The 16,852-nt window shown below is 39.8% G+C and overlaps 1 protein-coding gene across 1 annotated transcript in view; it reads left to right on the top strand.

Moving 5' to 3' along the window:
- The window catches only part of NT5DC1 (5'-nucleotidase domain containing 1), a 126,857-nt gene extending 114,593 nt beyond the window's left edge, over positions 1-12,264 (top strand). The window contains exons 11-12 of the mRNA XM_005490688.4: positions 880-1,048; positions 11,996-12,264. Of these exons, the coding sequence (XP_005490745.1) occupies positions 880-1,048; positions 11,996-12,114 (288 nt within the window). The 3' untranslated portion in view covers positions 12,115-12,264. The remainder of the gene's footprint in view (positions 1-879; positions 1,049-11,995) is intronic.
- The last annotated feature ends 4,588 nt before the right edge of the window (positions 12,265-16,852 follow it).

The following is a 16,852-nucleotide window of genomic DNA, read 5'->3' as shown; positions in this document are numbered from 1 at the left end:
ACAGGCCTCTGTCATAAACACAAATTATTCGAGCAGGTTCTCAAAACTGTTAAGAGAGAGATTAAATGGAGAATAAAGTAGAAAAGTTCACAAACCTGGAGGCACAAACTGCTGTATCTGTTCTGCAAGTCTGAATGTTACTTTGCACACAAATTACTTCAACAGCTTTTCTATAGTGCAGTTTTGTTTCCCGTTTTTTCATCTTTCTGTAGGTGTGTCCTGGCATTTTATTCTGATTGCTCATGGCAGTATATAGCAGGTTTCAAGATGAACTTGTAAAAAAGTAGTTTTTCCAAGGCTGCTTTAATGGCTTTTTTAAAACAGATGTTGTTGTCTGAAAATATACATTTAAAAAATTAGTATTCCACAATTTTCTAGGCAACTGACTGTCTCTCCATGGATTCTGTGGTTCTGTTTTCACTCAATCCCCAGCTCAGAAACAGATAACACAGGTGGCATGGTGCATTCTTTGCAGTTATTCCACCCAGCATGAGGAAGCTCCTTTTCCCCCAGGAGGAGATCCCAGCTGTAACACAGCCTCTCCAGCAGAGAAGGACCGCAAGCAATTCACACTATCATAAACAGAAAAACAGGGAAAATAGAAGGAGTTTTCTTAAAAGGTTTAAAAACGATTTACAGTTAACTTTTTATGTCCTAGGGAATCCATAAATTGTATAAACAGGAACTTGGGGACTTATGGGAAGAAGATTCTTATTGCATTGTTGTTGACTTTATATTTTAAAGCCACATTGCTCCTGAGATACAATATAGGCTTCCCAGACAATCAGAAAAACACTAGAGTTCCCTAAACTAATGCTTGTGGATAAATAAAGATTTTTTTTTTTTTTAAGCTAATGTATTTATTTCTTTTTCTTTCAGGGAGATCAGCTCAAAGTTCCTTACTTTGTATCTAAACAGTGGGGCTCTTTCTTCATGGACAGATTGCCAGGCCTGGAAAATGCAGAGGAGACCTTAGTTCACACGTGGTCCTGTAAATGTATTAGCACCTACAGCACTATTGCAATCCCTAGTCTGGAAGCAATAGCAGGTAAGGAAGATGTTTGGGGCTTTTTTCTAATGAACATGCAGTATTCATAGTAAGTTTGTAGTGGTGTAGGCCTGGTTTTGAGATTGCATATATCTAAAATACATTCAAAATACTCTGTTCATATGATGCAACGCTTAGCACTAGTGGCCATTGATTACTTTGATGTTTGTGCTTTTAATTGTTGCCTGATACACCAGGGGTTTTGTTTGTGTCTGCAAATAGGAGGTGTTTAATTGATTCACTGTGAGAGATAGGGTGCAACATGTAACCGGTCTGTAGATTAGTTCCTGAATCTGGTCCCTACTTCCCCACTGTGATTTGCTGTTTCTACTTTCAGTGGTGAGATACATTCGAAACAAACAACATGCAAAGTTACTTGGGAGTGTTATACTTAAAAAACGTTTCTCACAGATCTGGCTTGTTACACTTCCCCTATCAGCTTACTGTAACTTCGCAGCTACAGTACCTTCCTGGGATTACAGAGTGATGATGAGGAACCCCATGTGCTCCATCTATCATTTTGCATTACTAAACTTTGTCCACATGCATACCTGAAGGAATGAACTAATTATTAAATGAATGAAGAACACAGCGAGCATTTACTTTACTAACCCCTCCATTCAGCATCTGTTTCTTGCTTCATGCAGAAGACCAGGGAATAAAAGATTTGTTGCAAGAGAGCATTTCAGGCTTGCCCAGCAGTGACTTCTACAGCAGGACACATGATAGACCTTTTCTTTGCAACCATATTTTACACAAGTACTTACATTGTATGGATATCTCAAAACAGAATAATCATAGACTGCCACAATTTATTTATGCCTCCCATTTTTGCCATTTTGCAATCTATTTCAGCCCAAAGACACAAAAGCCCAAACATACCAAGGAAAATGCCAACAGAGAGATAATTTCTGTAAAGCTCCCATCTAATACCCTTTCCAGGGTCATGCTTGCGTGTGGCTTCTTTTGGAAGTGTTGACCAAGAGAAAATGGTCAGCCACAGTCTGAAATTTTCCTCCCAACCACAGCTCAGTTTAAAGGACAAGCAAGGCTTCTCAACCTCAAATGTATGACAGTCTTTCCAGTTATAGATAAAAGGGTGTGAGCCCATAAGACATATCTGGGCAGTTAGTGGGTAGGATAGCTGCCTGCCATCAGGAGCTATCTGCAAAGCTCCTGTTTCTCCATGAGGAGGGACACTCTGTGCTGTCCCTCACTGCACTGAACCACTGCTGGGACAGCGGGTCATGTGTGTAAAAGTTAAACCCAAATGCTAAAGAACAGGGGAGAAATTATGTTTTAAACTTGCAGCTGTGCACTGGACAGCAGACTCAAAGCTGAAGGTATGAGAAGATCTCTGCTTTGTTACAGAGAGAGGTGTTTCTTGTTTGTTTGTGTGGAAGAGCAGATGTTCATTATTATGGATGTTAAGGAATTCCTGACTCCTCTTGAATACCTTTCTGACTCCTGTCACAGCAAGCTGTGAGAATCCCTGCTCTGCCAAGCCCAGAAGTTTTTGGCTGCAGCTGTAAGTCATATCTTAGCTACAGCTATTTACTAGAGGAGATTGAAATGGGTTATGCGAGTTTGATGCTCTCCAGCTTTTCCTTTCATCTGCTTCAATTCATTCATCTGCTTCAATTACCGGCAGAGGACTTTCCACTGCCAAGCTGCAAAAACTCAGGCCTTTCCTCAAGATCCCCTGAACCCAGTTGTGCAGCCAGGCTGCCACTGTGCTGAGCACATGAGCCCAGCTCCCAGGCAGGGTGTGCTGACTGCGTGAGCTCAGCTCAGGCTGGCTCAGCCTTGGCAGCACCTCGCTCAGCCTGACCCAGCCACACAAGCTGCCACCTCGCTGGGGGTGCCCTGCAGCCTCCTGTGAGCTGGGGGTTCACAAGGGCTTCTCTGTCAACAATGTCTGACCTGGCTTTTGTACACCTATGTGAGCAGTAGTAAGTGCCACGTACAAGTCAGGATGCCAACGGCTTGTGGTCTGCAAAAATATTTGGTGAAGTGTGGCAGATGGCTGCAGTGCTGGCTTTAAGATTGATTCTTGTTGTTTGGCTGCAATGAGTGTCTGTGCTAAAGAACAGCTTGGTCTACTTCTCGTGACACATTGAAAAAGATTATTCCAAAGACTATTCAGCATTACTGAATACTAGTAACTCACTTACTCAATATCAGTTCAAAGATGCTTTAGAAGTTCTGAACTTTAATCTCGCCTCTGGCAAGGAGGGTGTTACAGAAATTGCACACTGTTCATCATCTAAACTCTCCTCAGATTCTCTGAAGAGAAACTGGCATTTTCTTTGTGCATGCAAGAGTATATTTCATTTATTGTTAAAATTCCTCAAAGGAGACCTTCTACAATACCTTCTGTGCCCTTCCATCAGTTTGGATTGGAAGTCAGATACGTGTTATATTGACAGTACATGGTTAATAAAATAGTGGAAGCCAATGTCCCTACTTCTATTCTACATGCCTTGCTCACAAATCCATCTGTTTCTTCACTTTTCTGCCATTGAGTCTCTCCTCATTTATAGCTCCCTTACAGATTTTTAAAGCACAATTATATCATAAGACAGATTTTCCAAACTGGGATGCATTACTGTGGGAATGTTGCTTTAGTGCTCCCACATGAAAATTAAAGGTGTAGGGGTGTCTCTGTAGAGTTACATTCTGCATAAACCACAGTTTCCAGGATATGCTTCTCCACTTCAGAACGTTAGATATGAGCCAAGTAGAGGATGATTACTCTTATCTTTCCTACATGAATAATCTGAACTTTACCATCAAGGACAGCAACCACTACTCTGTGACCACATGATCCCCATGTTAATAATTGTATTTCCTGCATCATATGGGTATTCCAACAGTAATTTCAACAATTTCAAAGATGCCATTTCTGACAGGTCTTTTGATTAACAGTTCTTTGATTGAAAAATATGATACACATATTTCAACCTAATGCTTTGCCTTTCAATCTCACTATATTTGGTATTTTTATAAAAGCCACACTTCAGAACATTCCATGAGGAGTTTTAGAGCTGTGAAGAAGATTTTTGTAAGGTTTTTTTGTCATTATAAAGAGAAGATTAAGAAAGTGGGCTCTAAATTGTAATAAGGAGAACATAACTTCTTTTCTAATTTCATCATTCTTAACCTAATGTTGTAAATTTGTCTCATAACCTCTGAATGGTGAATTTTGTCATAGGATTAAAAATTACTGCAAGCAAGAAAAGGAGATTGAGTGATGTTGCAGCTCAAGAGAATTTCATTTCAGAGAGGAATTAGTGCAATTGTAAATGTTTTATGGAAACAGAGTTCATTTCACACTTTGGAGAGATTTGATAACCAAGCTTGTGTCATGCATGGGGATAATGCATTTTTTTAATTTTGTATGCAATATGAAATTATATCAGGGTTTGCCCATATGGCTGCATAAGTTTTTCTTCATGCCGTATTGTTATTTAAGTTAGCTAGAGCTAGAGAAAAAAATCTCCATAATAATTAACCAAAGCTGTCTCTTTAAAGATGCCTACAGATCCTGCCACTTTCTGCGGGAGTTTGAGTCGTCAGCCTGCTTGCTGTATAAATATAATGATAAAATTGCCAGTGAACCATGACAAAGAAGTTCATGTTTCTGCTTAGAGCTGCAAATTATCTGCACAATGGAAAGCTCAAGGCAGCCGTGGCTGGGGCTCCAGAACTGGCAATGTGCAGGTCGCAGATACACGGGTCTGCCAGCAGAGATGAACTACAAATTGCAAACTTCACACACCATCCTCCACATGTATTTTAAATGTGAATGCCCTGGAGGAATCAACTGTTATCATGGAAGACATGAATTTTACTAATCTTGTGATATACTAATCACTGATCAGCCATATACTGCACTAATCAGCCATATACTGATTTCTGTATCCTGAATATTTGCAATTGTTGCTGAAGTGAAACAAAAAAAAAAAAAAATTCCTCATATTTTTGCACCTTAGTTCTATGTTTTTTCATTGACATTACATCACCTAAAGTAAAATCCAACTCATTTTAGAATTAAATTACAGCAGTCCTTGCTGTAAGTAGACTGACAGTAACTGTGCTCTTATTCAAGTGATACAATAATATATAATTCCCTTAAACACATAGAACTATCTATATTATGCATTGCTAGTTAGCAGTAACCTTTCATATTTAATGCCTTATCTTACAACTGTGCTTTTGCTTGACAACTTCTGTGTAAGACTGTATCTATACAACAGCATCTAGACACTAAGTTTATCAAAATGCTTTGAGGATTTAAACTGCTTTGGGAATTTGCTGTTACAAATAATAGTTGCTGCTACAAGGCCAAAGAGGTCATTTTTATAGTTAAAGTTTTTATGCAAAAAAAGTACTCTTGCACTGGGTGGAAAATTGGTGTAAATACACAACAGTAACATTTCCGAGGTTTTATGGCCCTGAGGTTTCATACAAGGAAAAAAAACCTGATAATAAAGATAACTGAATACAGAGAAGATGTGTTCTGAGTGTATCAACAGCATCTTGATCTATGTGTCAGTTGAAAAACATCAGATAATGTAAATGTGATTCATCTGTTCCAGGAAACTAGTTTCAATATTCTCCTTTTAGAAGTAAAAAGTAAAAACATGCCCAACACAACCAACAGAAATAAGGCATCTTATTCAGCTTTTTCAGCTGAAATAAACAGCATTTTAACCATAAAAAATTATTGTTCAATAACTCAGGACTAGTTTATAAAACGTCCTTGGGACCTAGTTACTTCCCAAATGGTCTGAGACCTCATCTTTACCGCAGGATTTGACCACTTGATAGTGATTTTCAGTGTAGAAAGGACAGTATTCAGTGTATTACGGTTTGATCAGGCTTTCCTTCCTCCCCCAGAAAGGTGTATTGACTTGTGCCCCTGAAGACCGTGTCAAATCATGCAGAACCCAAAAGATTACTTCCTAGCCAATAGCTGACAGAAATGTTCCTGCCATCGTTATTCTGCTCTATGAGATGTCAAAGTACAGCCACCTTGAAAAGATTAAAGGGAGAACTCATGAGCAACTCATTAAGAGAGGGGGAACCACTCAGTCATTCTGCTTTAAAGTTACCCTTCAACTCAGGCAGCATAATTTCATTTGCAGGCTGTAACTAAAGCTATAATTGAGTTTTGACCGGATCACAGGCTTATGGGGTGGGTTTAGACTGACACTTTATAAACCCTGGTTGTAATACAAAGTGATAATTTTTGAGTGTGAAAACTAGTGGAAATAGGTAAATCACCAAGTATTGAAAATACTTGTCTGACCATGTTGAAATTAAACATAATTTGCAACCTCACATGTGAAAAAAAAACATTGCTGGAAGGACATTTATGTACTCTGGACTGGTGTGTAAAATATTCCCTCTAGATTAAGATGGTCACACATGCCCAAAAAACTATGTAGGCCTTGACTTCATGTGTGTTTGTGTGCAGATTTTTATTTTAAGGTAAACAGTTTGTCACCCCTCCAGAAAAAAAAAAAAAAACAAAATCAGGGAAAGGGAAAGAAAACATTTGTTTTACAAGAGAGGGGAACATAATGAGATTAACCCATCTCATGAGTTTGGAGAGGAAGATTGCTGTTGGTGAGTTTACCTCAAAATGAAAGTAAAGGGGTGTATCATCTCCACATTTGTCTTAATGTAGCTCCTTCACAGCCTCAAAATGCAGCTCTTTTTTGTTTCTTTTTAATCAACCAGAAATTCCTGTCAGTTCAAACAATTGCTTGTTTCCAGACTAACTTCTTGAACCTACCTCAGAAGCCCTTCCTCCCACTCCAAGATCCAAAATGAATCATTCACACACAAGAAATTAATTAACAGATCCCTGAAAGACTAACACGTCCTGGTACGATCTTGGCATTCTCTCAAGATTTTTTTTTAGTTAAAGTCTTCACCTAGATATTTAAAAATATTATACTACAATATTTTCTTCTGATCATTTCCAGATCAAGCAAAGAACCACACGTGTCTATTTTCTTACAAGACTTTCAAAAACCACTGCTTAAACGAAAACAAAAATGAGAAACATTTCCCTCACATAGAAATAATGAGTTTTCTCATGAAAGCCCAAAAGAGCAAAGGAATTTCTAAGGCTTTCCTTCACTGCAGACCCTTATCAGGCTCAGCTGCGAGTCAGTGCACGCCTTGTGCACAGCTGTTTTGCTCAGGAAGGGGTCAGCGGTCCCTTGGCCATAGGGTACACCCAAAGCAATGTGACTTGTTATTCCCAAGATAATTACAGTAAAATTGCACACCACAAGCAATCTCAGCAGCCACGATGGGACAGTCATTCCATTTCCCCAGGCACTTGTCCATCTGCAAAACTGGTAGTGAAGCTGCTGCTGCATGTATCCCTGCAGTTTGCCACTTGGGTTTTCTCCAATGGCACGGTGTTAGACACCACAGAAAAGTAACCAGTGACAAACCTCAGTGGCACTGAAGCTCTGGCTCAGGCCAAGCTCAGACCACAGATGTCTGCTGGCAGTGCCAGGGGCACGATCTCCAACCAATACACCTGTGTTGGCAAAAGCTCTTGTGCAAGTAAAACAGCAAACCTGCACTTTGACTGAGAATAGTTTTAGTCTTTATTCCTACATGGCCTGGGGTAAACTGCACTGGCTCATATCACCAACTATGTCCAAACTCAGAAGCTTTCTCCTGCTATGGAGCAAACCTATATTGAGGGGTCCCCCCTTTCCCATACGACACCACTCAGATACTCCCTCCTCTCCAACTTCTGAGTTATGGAGTATGCAGACAGCAGCACTGACATTCATGTAATTGACAGAAGGAATGCTTTTCTCATGCTGACTTCTCTCTTTCAGCAAACATCTGACCTCCAGTTTAGGAAAATCAACCTTAGGAGTTTTTCTAAAAATAACTGCTATCGGATAAATCTACTTGTGGCCTTGGGATGTTTTCTTTTTGCCTCTAGTATGCTGTCTCACATCCTGAGCTATTTGTGCAAGTGCTGCTTTGACTGTTTCAAAATAAAGATGGGTCACGAGATAAAAAGCATTTAGCATTTAAGAAAAAGCAGCACCTGCTACAGCTTACCCACAGACTGGCAAGCCAGCTCACCCGAAGGCACAAACTGGTGAGTTCCCCTGCTGCAATTGTGCTTACTCCATTGCTAATGAATAATTATTAGAAGTTCATCTTTAAGAAATTAATATTTTTTTTCATCAGTGACTTTGAAGTACAATGAAAGATTCACGATGAAGCTTCTAAGCCAGTGTCAATTATGGAAAATCCTGTAAGAGGAAAAGAATTTATACTAGCTGATGGTTTGCCCTCTGCCCCTATAATTACCTCACCCAGATGTAAGATAGAGCTCTGATGGTGTTTTCTGAAATTTGACACAATTAAGCAGTTTAAAGATTTTTTTTCAAACTTGGGTATCACTAACAAGGTTTTAGTTCTCTTCCTTGTGTCTTTTCCTTGGTGATAATCAGGAGGATATATTTGGATTCACTTAAGAACACAACCCTGCTGTTTACTAGGAGGCTTCTGCAGCATCTGGCGCCAGCCCTGCTCACTGGCAGGGAGCAGACCTCAGGGTGGGAGGGGGAGTTCTGCTTTCTGTAGAGCTTCTCACTCATCCCAGGGATGCTGCTGTGGTGTCATGATGAAAAAATGTTGGCTTTGCTTTTGTTGGTCAATACTGAAAAATTATTCCTGACATTTCTGCTGTGTGTTTTGGAAGAAATCTGTTTCAGTCTTGGACTGTGTTTTTAATTGAAAAACAATTACATCCACCTAAAGTGCTTAGTTAATATTTCATTTGTTTAATCTATTGGTTTGTTCAAGGAAATTTTAAAAAATTAGAGTAGTAAGTTTATCAAGCAGGCCTGTGTCTGGATTAAATTAAAATTGTCTTCCATTCAGTTACTCAAATACTTTCCTGATCACTCATTGGGAATATTACATTTTCCCTTCTTCTTGCGGTTTCTCTTTCTTGCTTGTGGTTGGAATTCCAAGTCTTCCTCTGATAGAAGCTTGTGGCATTGATTTAGCTGGCCTACACTAAGTGCACAGCACATGAAACAGTGGGATATTGTAACTGTGCTATAAATGCATGGATATGGGTATACTTAAGCATCAGAACACAATGTTCTACTCAATGTCACTTAATACCTGGATCTGGATAACTGGAACACAGAAACTGACAATAGCTACTGTTCAGATGCCATAATTGTTATTTTGCTCACACCAGGGCTGCTGGAGGCCTGCAAGGGAGGCAGGGCAGGGCAGGAGCTCTTCTGAGCTCAAGTTAAGCCATGTAACCTGTGAGGAATGCCCAAGCCATTGGGAAGTGCTAGCACCACTGAGTGGTCACCATCAAGGAAAGCATTATTCATCACTCATTTGCACTCAGGCTGGTGTGGGAGCAAAGAAAGGAGTGGGACAGGAACTCAGGGTGATACATCTAATAACTGGCATTTCCATAGATTTAGGACCTTGTGTATTCCTCAGGGAGCCTCTTGGGACACTTAACGTCTGATTTCTAGGAGTCTTTGGCTCTTAAAGGGAATATTATACTTGTCTTGGGTTAAAAAAAAAATAGTCTAGGTGGAATTACCTAAGAATGATAGAAAAATTCTTGGACTGTGTTTCTCAAGAAATTGGGTAGAATCAGCCAGTTCCTTCTTCCAGTCTCAGGCTGTTTCATTTGTTCAAGTCTATTTAGGGTTTTTTGTGATAGTGGCAACATTGGATGAGCTTTGTGCTGAATTCATTGTCAGTGCAGTTTAGGACTCATTAGAGCCTTGCTGTCTAACTGTATCTCAGAGAGGACTGCATATCTGCCCCCTGCCTAATTCATGACTCTCCCTCAGGGTTAGGTGACAAGTGGGTGCCCAAATGCAAAGGTCTCCCACCACAGCAGAAGCTGTGAGCATGCACAACAGGAAACCCTGAAGAATTTACTGGGAAAAAACACAAGGAAAACAACAACTTGGAAATAAGCAACTTTTTTTTCCCCCAAGATTTGCCTTATTATCGAATACTGTACAGTTTAGGTTTTTTAAATGCTTTTGAGAAATGGATATGGATATTTTCTAATCATCTTCCAAAGTCAGCTTGCTGAGACAAAAGCAACATTTAAATTGATAGATTGGGATGTGAATATATAAAAATCTCTTTTGGAGCCTTTTGCATTGTATATAGAATGGTTTGGGTGTTTAAGCTGATTCTGTAAAGCTAGCTTACCAAGAAATACCAATGAAATTACCATTTTGATCCAGCTGATTATTTTCCTCAGCAATTATCAACTCTGTAGCAAGTCTGCCCCATTTGTGCTGCTCTTTGATTAAACTACTCTGGGGAAACTCCAGACTACTAGACTATTAAGCTAGTAAAAGCTTTTTCATAAAAGGAACTGTATGACATTTGATTTTTATAGCTCGTAAAGATATTTGGAAATATTTGCTTTCTTTTTCCATTTATTTTGTCATTTTTGAAACCTTTGTGTTAAACTGAGTGTCATAAATAGACTCAGCAGCCAGTAAATCCACTGGGCCTTCTGCATACTAGGAAAACATCTGCCTGTTCTGCCGTGCTCACAATGAGCTCCAGAGATTTCCCTGACTCAGACAAAATGAGAAAATTAACTTCTTTGACGAGCTAAAATCACCCACTTAATTCTCTTCCAATTATCTTTCCTATTATCTTTCCTCCTATTCCTACTTTATTCCAGCCTCTTTCTGATTTTTTAACTTGATCTAAGTACTCTTTTGTTGGTGTATTATGTTCAGTATGAGTTTGAAGCTGCAGACCAGGATGCTGTCCTGGTATCTGCCTGCAAATCACTTGAGAGACAGAACTGGATTTCCTGTTGTTTTTGCTGAAACTACTAAAATTGTGGGTTTCTGTTTCATAGAAGCTGTTTTTGGGGGGAAAGGGGGAGGAATTGCAGCATATAGTGACAGGATGTCACTTCCCCAAATTTACTCCAAATTAAATTTTAAAAATTGCAATTCATAAGTTATTGTACAGATGAGGCAAGTAATAGCTTTTATGCTTTACTTTGGTTCGGAACAGACAACCTGGAAAGGAGCTTCCCCCCTTTTTAGATGGAAGTTGGTTTTTCTTTTCATTATTGGAAAGGGAATTGTTTCTTGAACTGAGTTTTATTTATATGTTTTTTAATTTGGTTTCTTGAACTTGGAGTACGAGGTGAGCACAGGAAGTATCAGTTTTCTGGCTGTGAGGGTGGGTGGGTCACTGTTGGCAGCAGAGGCTTTTGAAAAGTTACAGAAAATAAAGCTTTGACTGTTCAGAGCTATTTTAATGCATTCAGTGTTCTTTACAGACTGGAAGTGATGAGTACATCAAGTTACAAGTGCAGATTTCTAAGAATGCTTGATGTTGTTAACAAAAAATGATGTTGTTAACACTGGACTGCAAGAAGGTCTAAGAGTGGGTGCCTTTGGGGAATCCTGCTTCAATAGCCATGAAAAACAAAAAAAGGAACTGATTCTTTGTTTTAAACATAAAATTTAATCTATAATTAAATAGCTAAAAGATAGAGATAAATGAGAAGGGGGGAAAATTGAAGAATGAACTTGAAGGTGTATTGGTAGAAAAACTGCATCTAGGCTCAATGAAGATTTTTTATTAATATTTAAGCATTCGTTAAATAATTTTCTCTGACTAACATTATTTTAGCAATCAAGGAATGAATATCCTTTAGTGCTGTTGAATAAACTCTGAAAGTCAATCCCTTGAACAGCTGAAGATGTCAAATAAATGTGTAATCATGCAATCAGATTGAATTCTGGTGCCGGTGAGCAAACAGCTCAAGGTTTTAAGAAGTATTGCTATTCATGACAAGCTTGTTTTTTATGTGATACAGGCTGTGTTGCTAATCAGATGTGGTATGTTTCTGTCTTGCAGATTTACCACTGGATTATAGATTTACACGATTTTCCTCAAATAGTTCAGCAACTGCTGGGTACTACCCAAGCCCTCCAAGAGCACTGCTGCCAAATGAGGACTCAGTGATGACGAAATAGGTTCTCAGCTTTTTCCTTAGATAACCCTGTGACCCTTACTTAAACTGCTATCAAATGCTAATTGCTGAAAATGCTGTGTGATGCTTCATAAAATAGAGTGATGGATTAAAGCAGACTCCTGTGTAGATTTGTGTTTCACTTGTTTCTCTAGTCCAGCTGGAGCAGGTGAGTGATGCATCCTTCTCTCTGTCTTCTGACCACCACTACCTTTCACAAAGTGCTGTTGGCTTTTTCCATGCACTGCCCACAGCCTTCAGGAGAAATGTAATAGTAAAAGCTCATCCCGAGTTACATTCTACATTTTTGAGGACGTTTTAGGTTCTCTCCCTCAGCCATATTTCAATTAACAGTTGCCTTGGGCAGCCCAGGTTATCACCATACACCAATGTTTTACAAGCTCTGAGGAATTAATTCTCCTGCTGTTCTTGGAGCGAAAGCAAGACTGAGTCCCAAAGAGAAAGATCATCATACTCAGAGAGAGATTTGAATGGGATTGAGGCAACTACATGCAGACTGATAATTCAAAAAGCCTTTATCTTACTTTGTATCCCTGAAAGTGCCTGACCACTCTTCAGCCATAAGGTTCCCTACATGCCTTTTCCTCTTTTAGCCTGCAATACCTCAAGCATCAGAGCTCTTCTCAGAAGGAGGGAAACCTGCCTACATTTCCCTTCTCTGATGGAGTGGAGCTGCATTCTCCACCTCCCTGGGAAAACCTCCCAAGGGTAGGAAAGCTATGGCAACCAGCCATCTTTGCTAATTACAGCCTCAGCCAGAAGGGGAGCAAGACTCAAGGCATGAACTGAAAATATGTGCTTCTTACCGGCTTTTTTAAACAAACAGGATCCTCTTCTCTGTGGATTTAGGTTCAAACACCTGTTCTCCAGCACTTAGGACAGGAAGAACTCAGTAACTAACACAGCTAGCAGATGCAAAAAGATGTAAAATATTTGTTTAGTCAGCAGTTTTGCCACACTAGGATGGTAGATTTTTTTATAAACTGCCCTCAAAATTTAAAGAACAATAAACAGAAACTTAATTTTCTTGTTTCCAAGGAAAAGAACTCACTTTGTTAGGCCTGGATAAATATCAGAATGGATTTAGCTTGTGTCACCACAGCTCACTCTATATCTTTGTGGCTTCACTGGCTAAAATATTCCATGTCAGAATCAGACACAAACACCATTCCACCTCATTTCAGAGATACTGGCCTCTGTCTGCATATTTTTTTTCTGCCTTTACATAACATGTTATTTTCATAGTCTTGTGGACTACTATACTTGCAAGTAATAAACAACATTTCCAAATAGCAAACAACATTTCCAAAGAGCATCAAGCATTGGTTTGTTGAAAGGGAAACATAAAACAAATGGGGACAAAACTGAGAAAAACTTCATTTAAGATAAGGTGAATGAGGAATGAAAATGAAAGCACCATTCACCTCATAAAATATAGGGTGAAAATATTTTACTTAAGATGATAACAGTTTGCAAAATTTGAGTTTATTTGGAAATCTTTTCATTAACATCAATGTCTTCAGCAGCAAATCTGGCTCATGACAGTGCTGTGAGAGCACTGAGAGAGATACCCAGATTAAAATCTCAGATTCCTGATTACAGCATCTTTGAAATTCTAGCCTGGATCAAGTAATCTTCTGCAAATAATTTCTAACTAACTTATGGTGCAAACCCATATTGTGTACCCTCACACTTCTGTTGTTATGAATTTGGAACTGATTTTTTTAGGTTGGGGATTTTTTTCTTGATTTTTTAAAGAAAACTAATTTGATTGCTATGTAAAATCAGACAAAAAATCTTCTAAGTCCTTGGCTCCTGGTGTCTCAGTGGGGAAGCAGTATTTTTTTTAATGGAAACATGGCAGATTCTAAGGACAGCCTGAACATAAAAGAAGAAATACATGTGCCCATCTTAGACAAAGGCTAATTTGCACTTGCTGCCAGAAGGACCTCACCTCACAGTAGCAGAGAAGGAAGAGGATAACAGAAAGCTGCTGTAAGCACAACTCCACGTGCCTCTTTAGTCTGTGGCTGCAGGAAGACTTGGAAAAATAACTGATGTGGTTGTCCAAAAAGTAGAGTTCCTCTTAAAGACTCTTCTATTCAAGAATCTGTGAAAATCATACAGGTCTTATTACAAAGCAGAGATTGGCAATGGAGGAATGAGCAGGCAGTTGGTGCTGTGGCAAGAGGAGAGCTATTGGAAATGGTGTGAAGAAGCAGAGAGAGGAAATGCACATGGCAGAAAGTTGGTAGAGAGCTCACCATATTTAATATGACTTTGTAAAGACACCATCATTGCTTTTTCCTTATTTCTGTCTCTCTTCTTTGTTTTTTTTAACCCCTGGAAATCTCTGAAATTTTTTGGACTCTCTTGTGAGAGGCCATTGACAGAAAGATTGCCAAAGTGCCTGCAAAACTATCTTGAGCATTGGCAGGGAGACATAAAGTTGTAAAGTTTCCTTGAAATCCCCGTGTCTGGTTAGACAACCCTGAAAGCCACAGTTTTGCTTAAAATCAGAGATGAATACCAAGTCTCCTTTGGTGTCTGTTTTGGTATAAAGCACATGTGTCTGGATTTTAAAATAAAGAGAATTTATTTCTGAAAAAAAAATGTTCCCTGAATTTACTTTAAAGCTGAGCAGCAAAATGAGAAAGGGGAGATAAGCTTTTCTCCAAGCAGTGCAGGGAGAGGTTTTGCTACAGCCTCAAACAAAACAAAATTTAATCTGCTCAGCATAAGACATAAAACAACCAAAAACATTAATAAATAATACCTTTAATGCTGATAGGGCAGTAATCTTTGATGCACAGAAGAGCTCAGTGCAGGTTTCCTGACTAGAGCTGCTTTGTGGGAACTGAAGGCTTCTTCATCCCCAGTGAGAAGCTAAATAAACAAAGGCAGGCAGATCGTCTGTAGTGACCATGGGGCACTGCTGGACACAGGATTTGCCCCTTCCCCATGGGAATGATGGGGCTCTCCAGCTCACCTGAGCCCCAGATATGTGACTGTGCAGTAGCAATTCTTGAGGGAATTCCCAGGAAAATTTGTCTGATGACAGGCACCAGAAACCAGCATTCCCAAATCTAGTTGAGGTCTTTCCTCCTGTGGTCAAGTATGCATTAAATCAAGCCAAGGTAAACAACAGCAGAGTGTAAGAATATGTTACTTAGCAGAGATGGCACCCGTGGGAAGGTGACATCTGAACTTCCCTTTTTCCACCACAGGGATCAAAAACACAGTAAGCATAAAACACACTTTCGTACAAAAACACGATGTTTTACAGCACAGTTTCTCAGAAAGTCACGTTTAGAAATAAAGCCACCTCTGTGCAAGCAGGTAGAAGAACCACACCCTTCACCACAGGGATCTGACAGGAAGATGTTGCCTTGGACTTCCCTGGGAAGGGAGCATGGCATGGGACAGCCTGCTGCTCCTCAGCCTCACGGAAGGAGCAAGACAGGTTTTACAGAACATTTAAGCGACTGAATTTAAAACAAAATCTGCCTCCTTCTGTACATATGCCTAGAGGTAAATAGCATTTCAGCTGACTCATGGCATCAGATTCAGGGGGGAAAGCACATGGCTAAGCTACAGGAACCTTACCTGTGTGGAGAGTGCCAGCTGTAGTGGTATAATGGCTGAAATGGTGTAGCCACAGACATCTATTGTTAACAACTGGCCAGAAACCAGCCCTTCCAGCAAGCACATAGCTGATCCAGAACCCCCAGGGGAAAGGCTAAATCCCATTATAAATCCAGTTGCCTGTAATTTTGTTTTCTGCAATTCTAAGTGGAACATCAAACCCCCTTGGTGAGTCACAGGAAAGAAAAAAAAAAATTAAAAGAGGTTTTCTTTTGAATGTTTTTGGTGAAAGAAACAAATCCTGTTTTTTGGTAAGCATTATAAATAGAAATGTTTAACTGGAAAACGGAGCCTGGATTAGGGCCAAAATAAGATGGAATCCAGGAAGTTAAACAGACTCGGTGATTTCCAGCCCTAAAAGCCTGCTAGCATCTTTACAGAGCAAATTGGGGATTCCTGTCTGCAGGACTGTGGCCAGCATGGCTGGTCATGTTCCTGAGTGTGGGACAAAGGTGTGAGGTAAATCTTTCCAGTATGAAGCGGGTACCCACGGCCGTTCTGTGGCAGCCATGGCAAGACCACAGAAGTTTCACAGCTGGCCAGATGCCACAGTTCACAGAAGGGCAAACATCTGAAGCAGCACGTTTAACTTCTGTCCCGCTGCAGCTAAACTGATTTAATCAGAACTGTGCTAAAAATCCCTCATGCCTCCCACTCCCGCTGCCACAGCGCACACTGTGGCTCTCTCACACATGGCCACAACGACTTTTAAGTGCTTGCACAGGGGTGAGAAACCATCACAGCCACTTGAAAATGATGTGATGGCTTCCAGCCCCTTCTGCAAATTAGAGGGAGCGAGACACAAAATGGTAGTAGCACAAACAGCAGCTCCAACAGCCCAGCCAGAGCAGATTCTCCAGCTAGAAAGGTATTTCTGCTTTCCACTGACTACTAGATTTTGAGTAAAAACAGTTAAACACTCCATTTGATTCCTCCTTAAAAGGAACTTACATTCCTTTTAAGAGTGAAGAAAATCAAAAGCCACCTTACACTGTATACCGGGAAAAAAAAAGGAAAAAAAATTGTTCTTGTTCAAAGTTTACGAGAGTGATATTTTGAGGGTGTATTTTAGGAAA

Source organism: Zonotrichia albicollis, chromosome 3 (assembly GCF_047830755.1).
Source record: "Zonotrichia albicollis isolate bZonAlb1 chromosome 3, bZonAlb1.hap1, whole genome shotgun sequence".
NCBI classification, from domain to species: Eukaryota; Metazoa; Chordata; class Aves; order Passeriformes; family Passerellidae; genus Zonotrichia; species Zonotrichia albicollis.
This window is presented reverse-complemented; position numbering and strand designations above follow the sequence as displayed.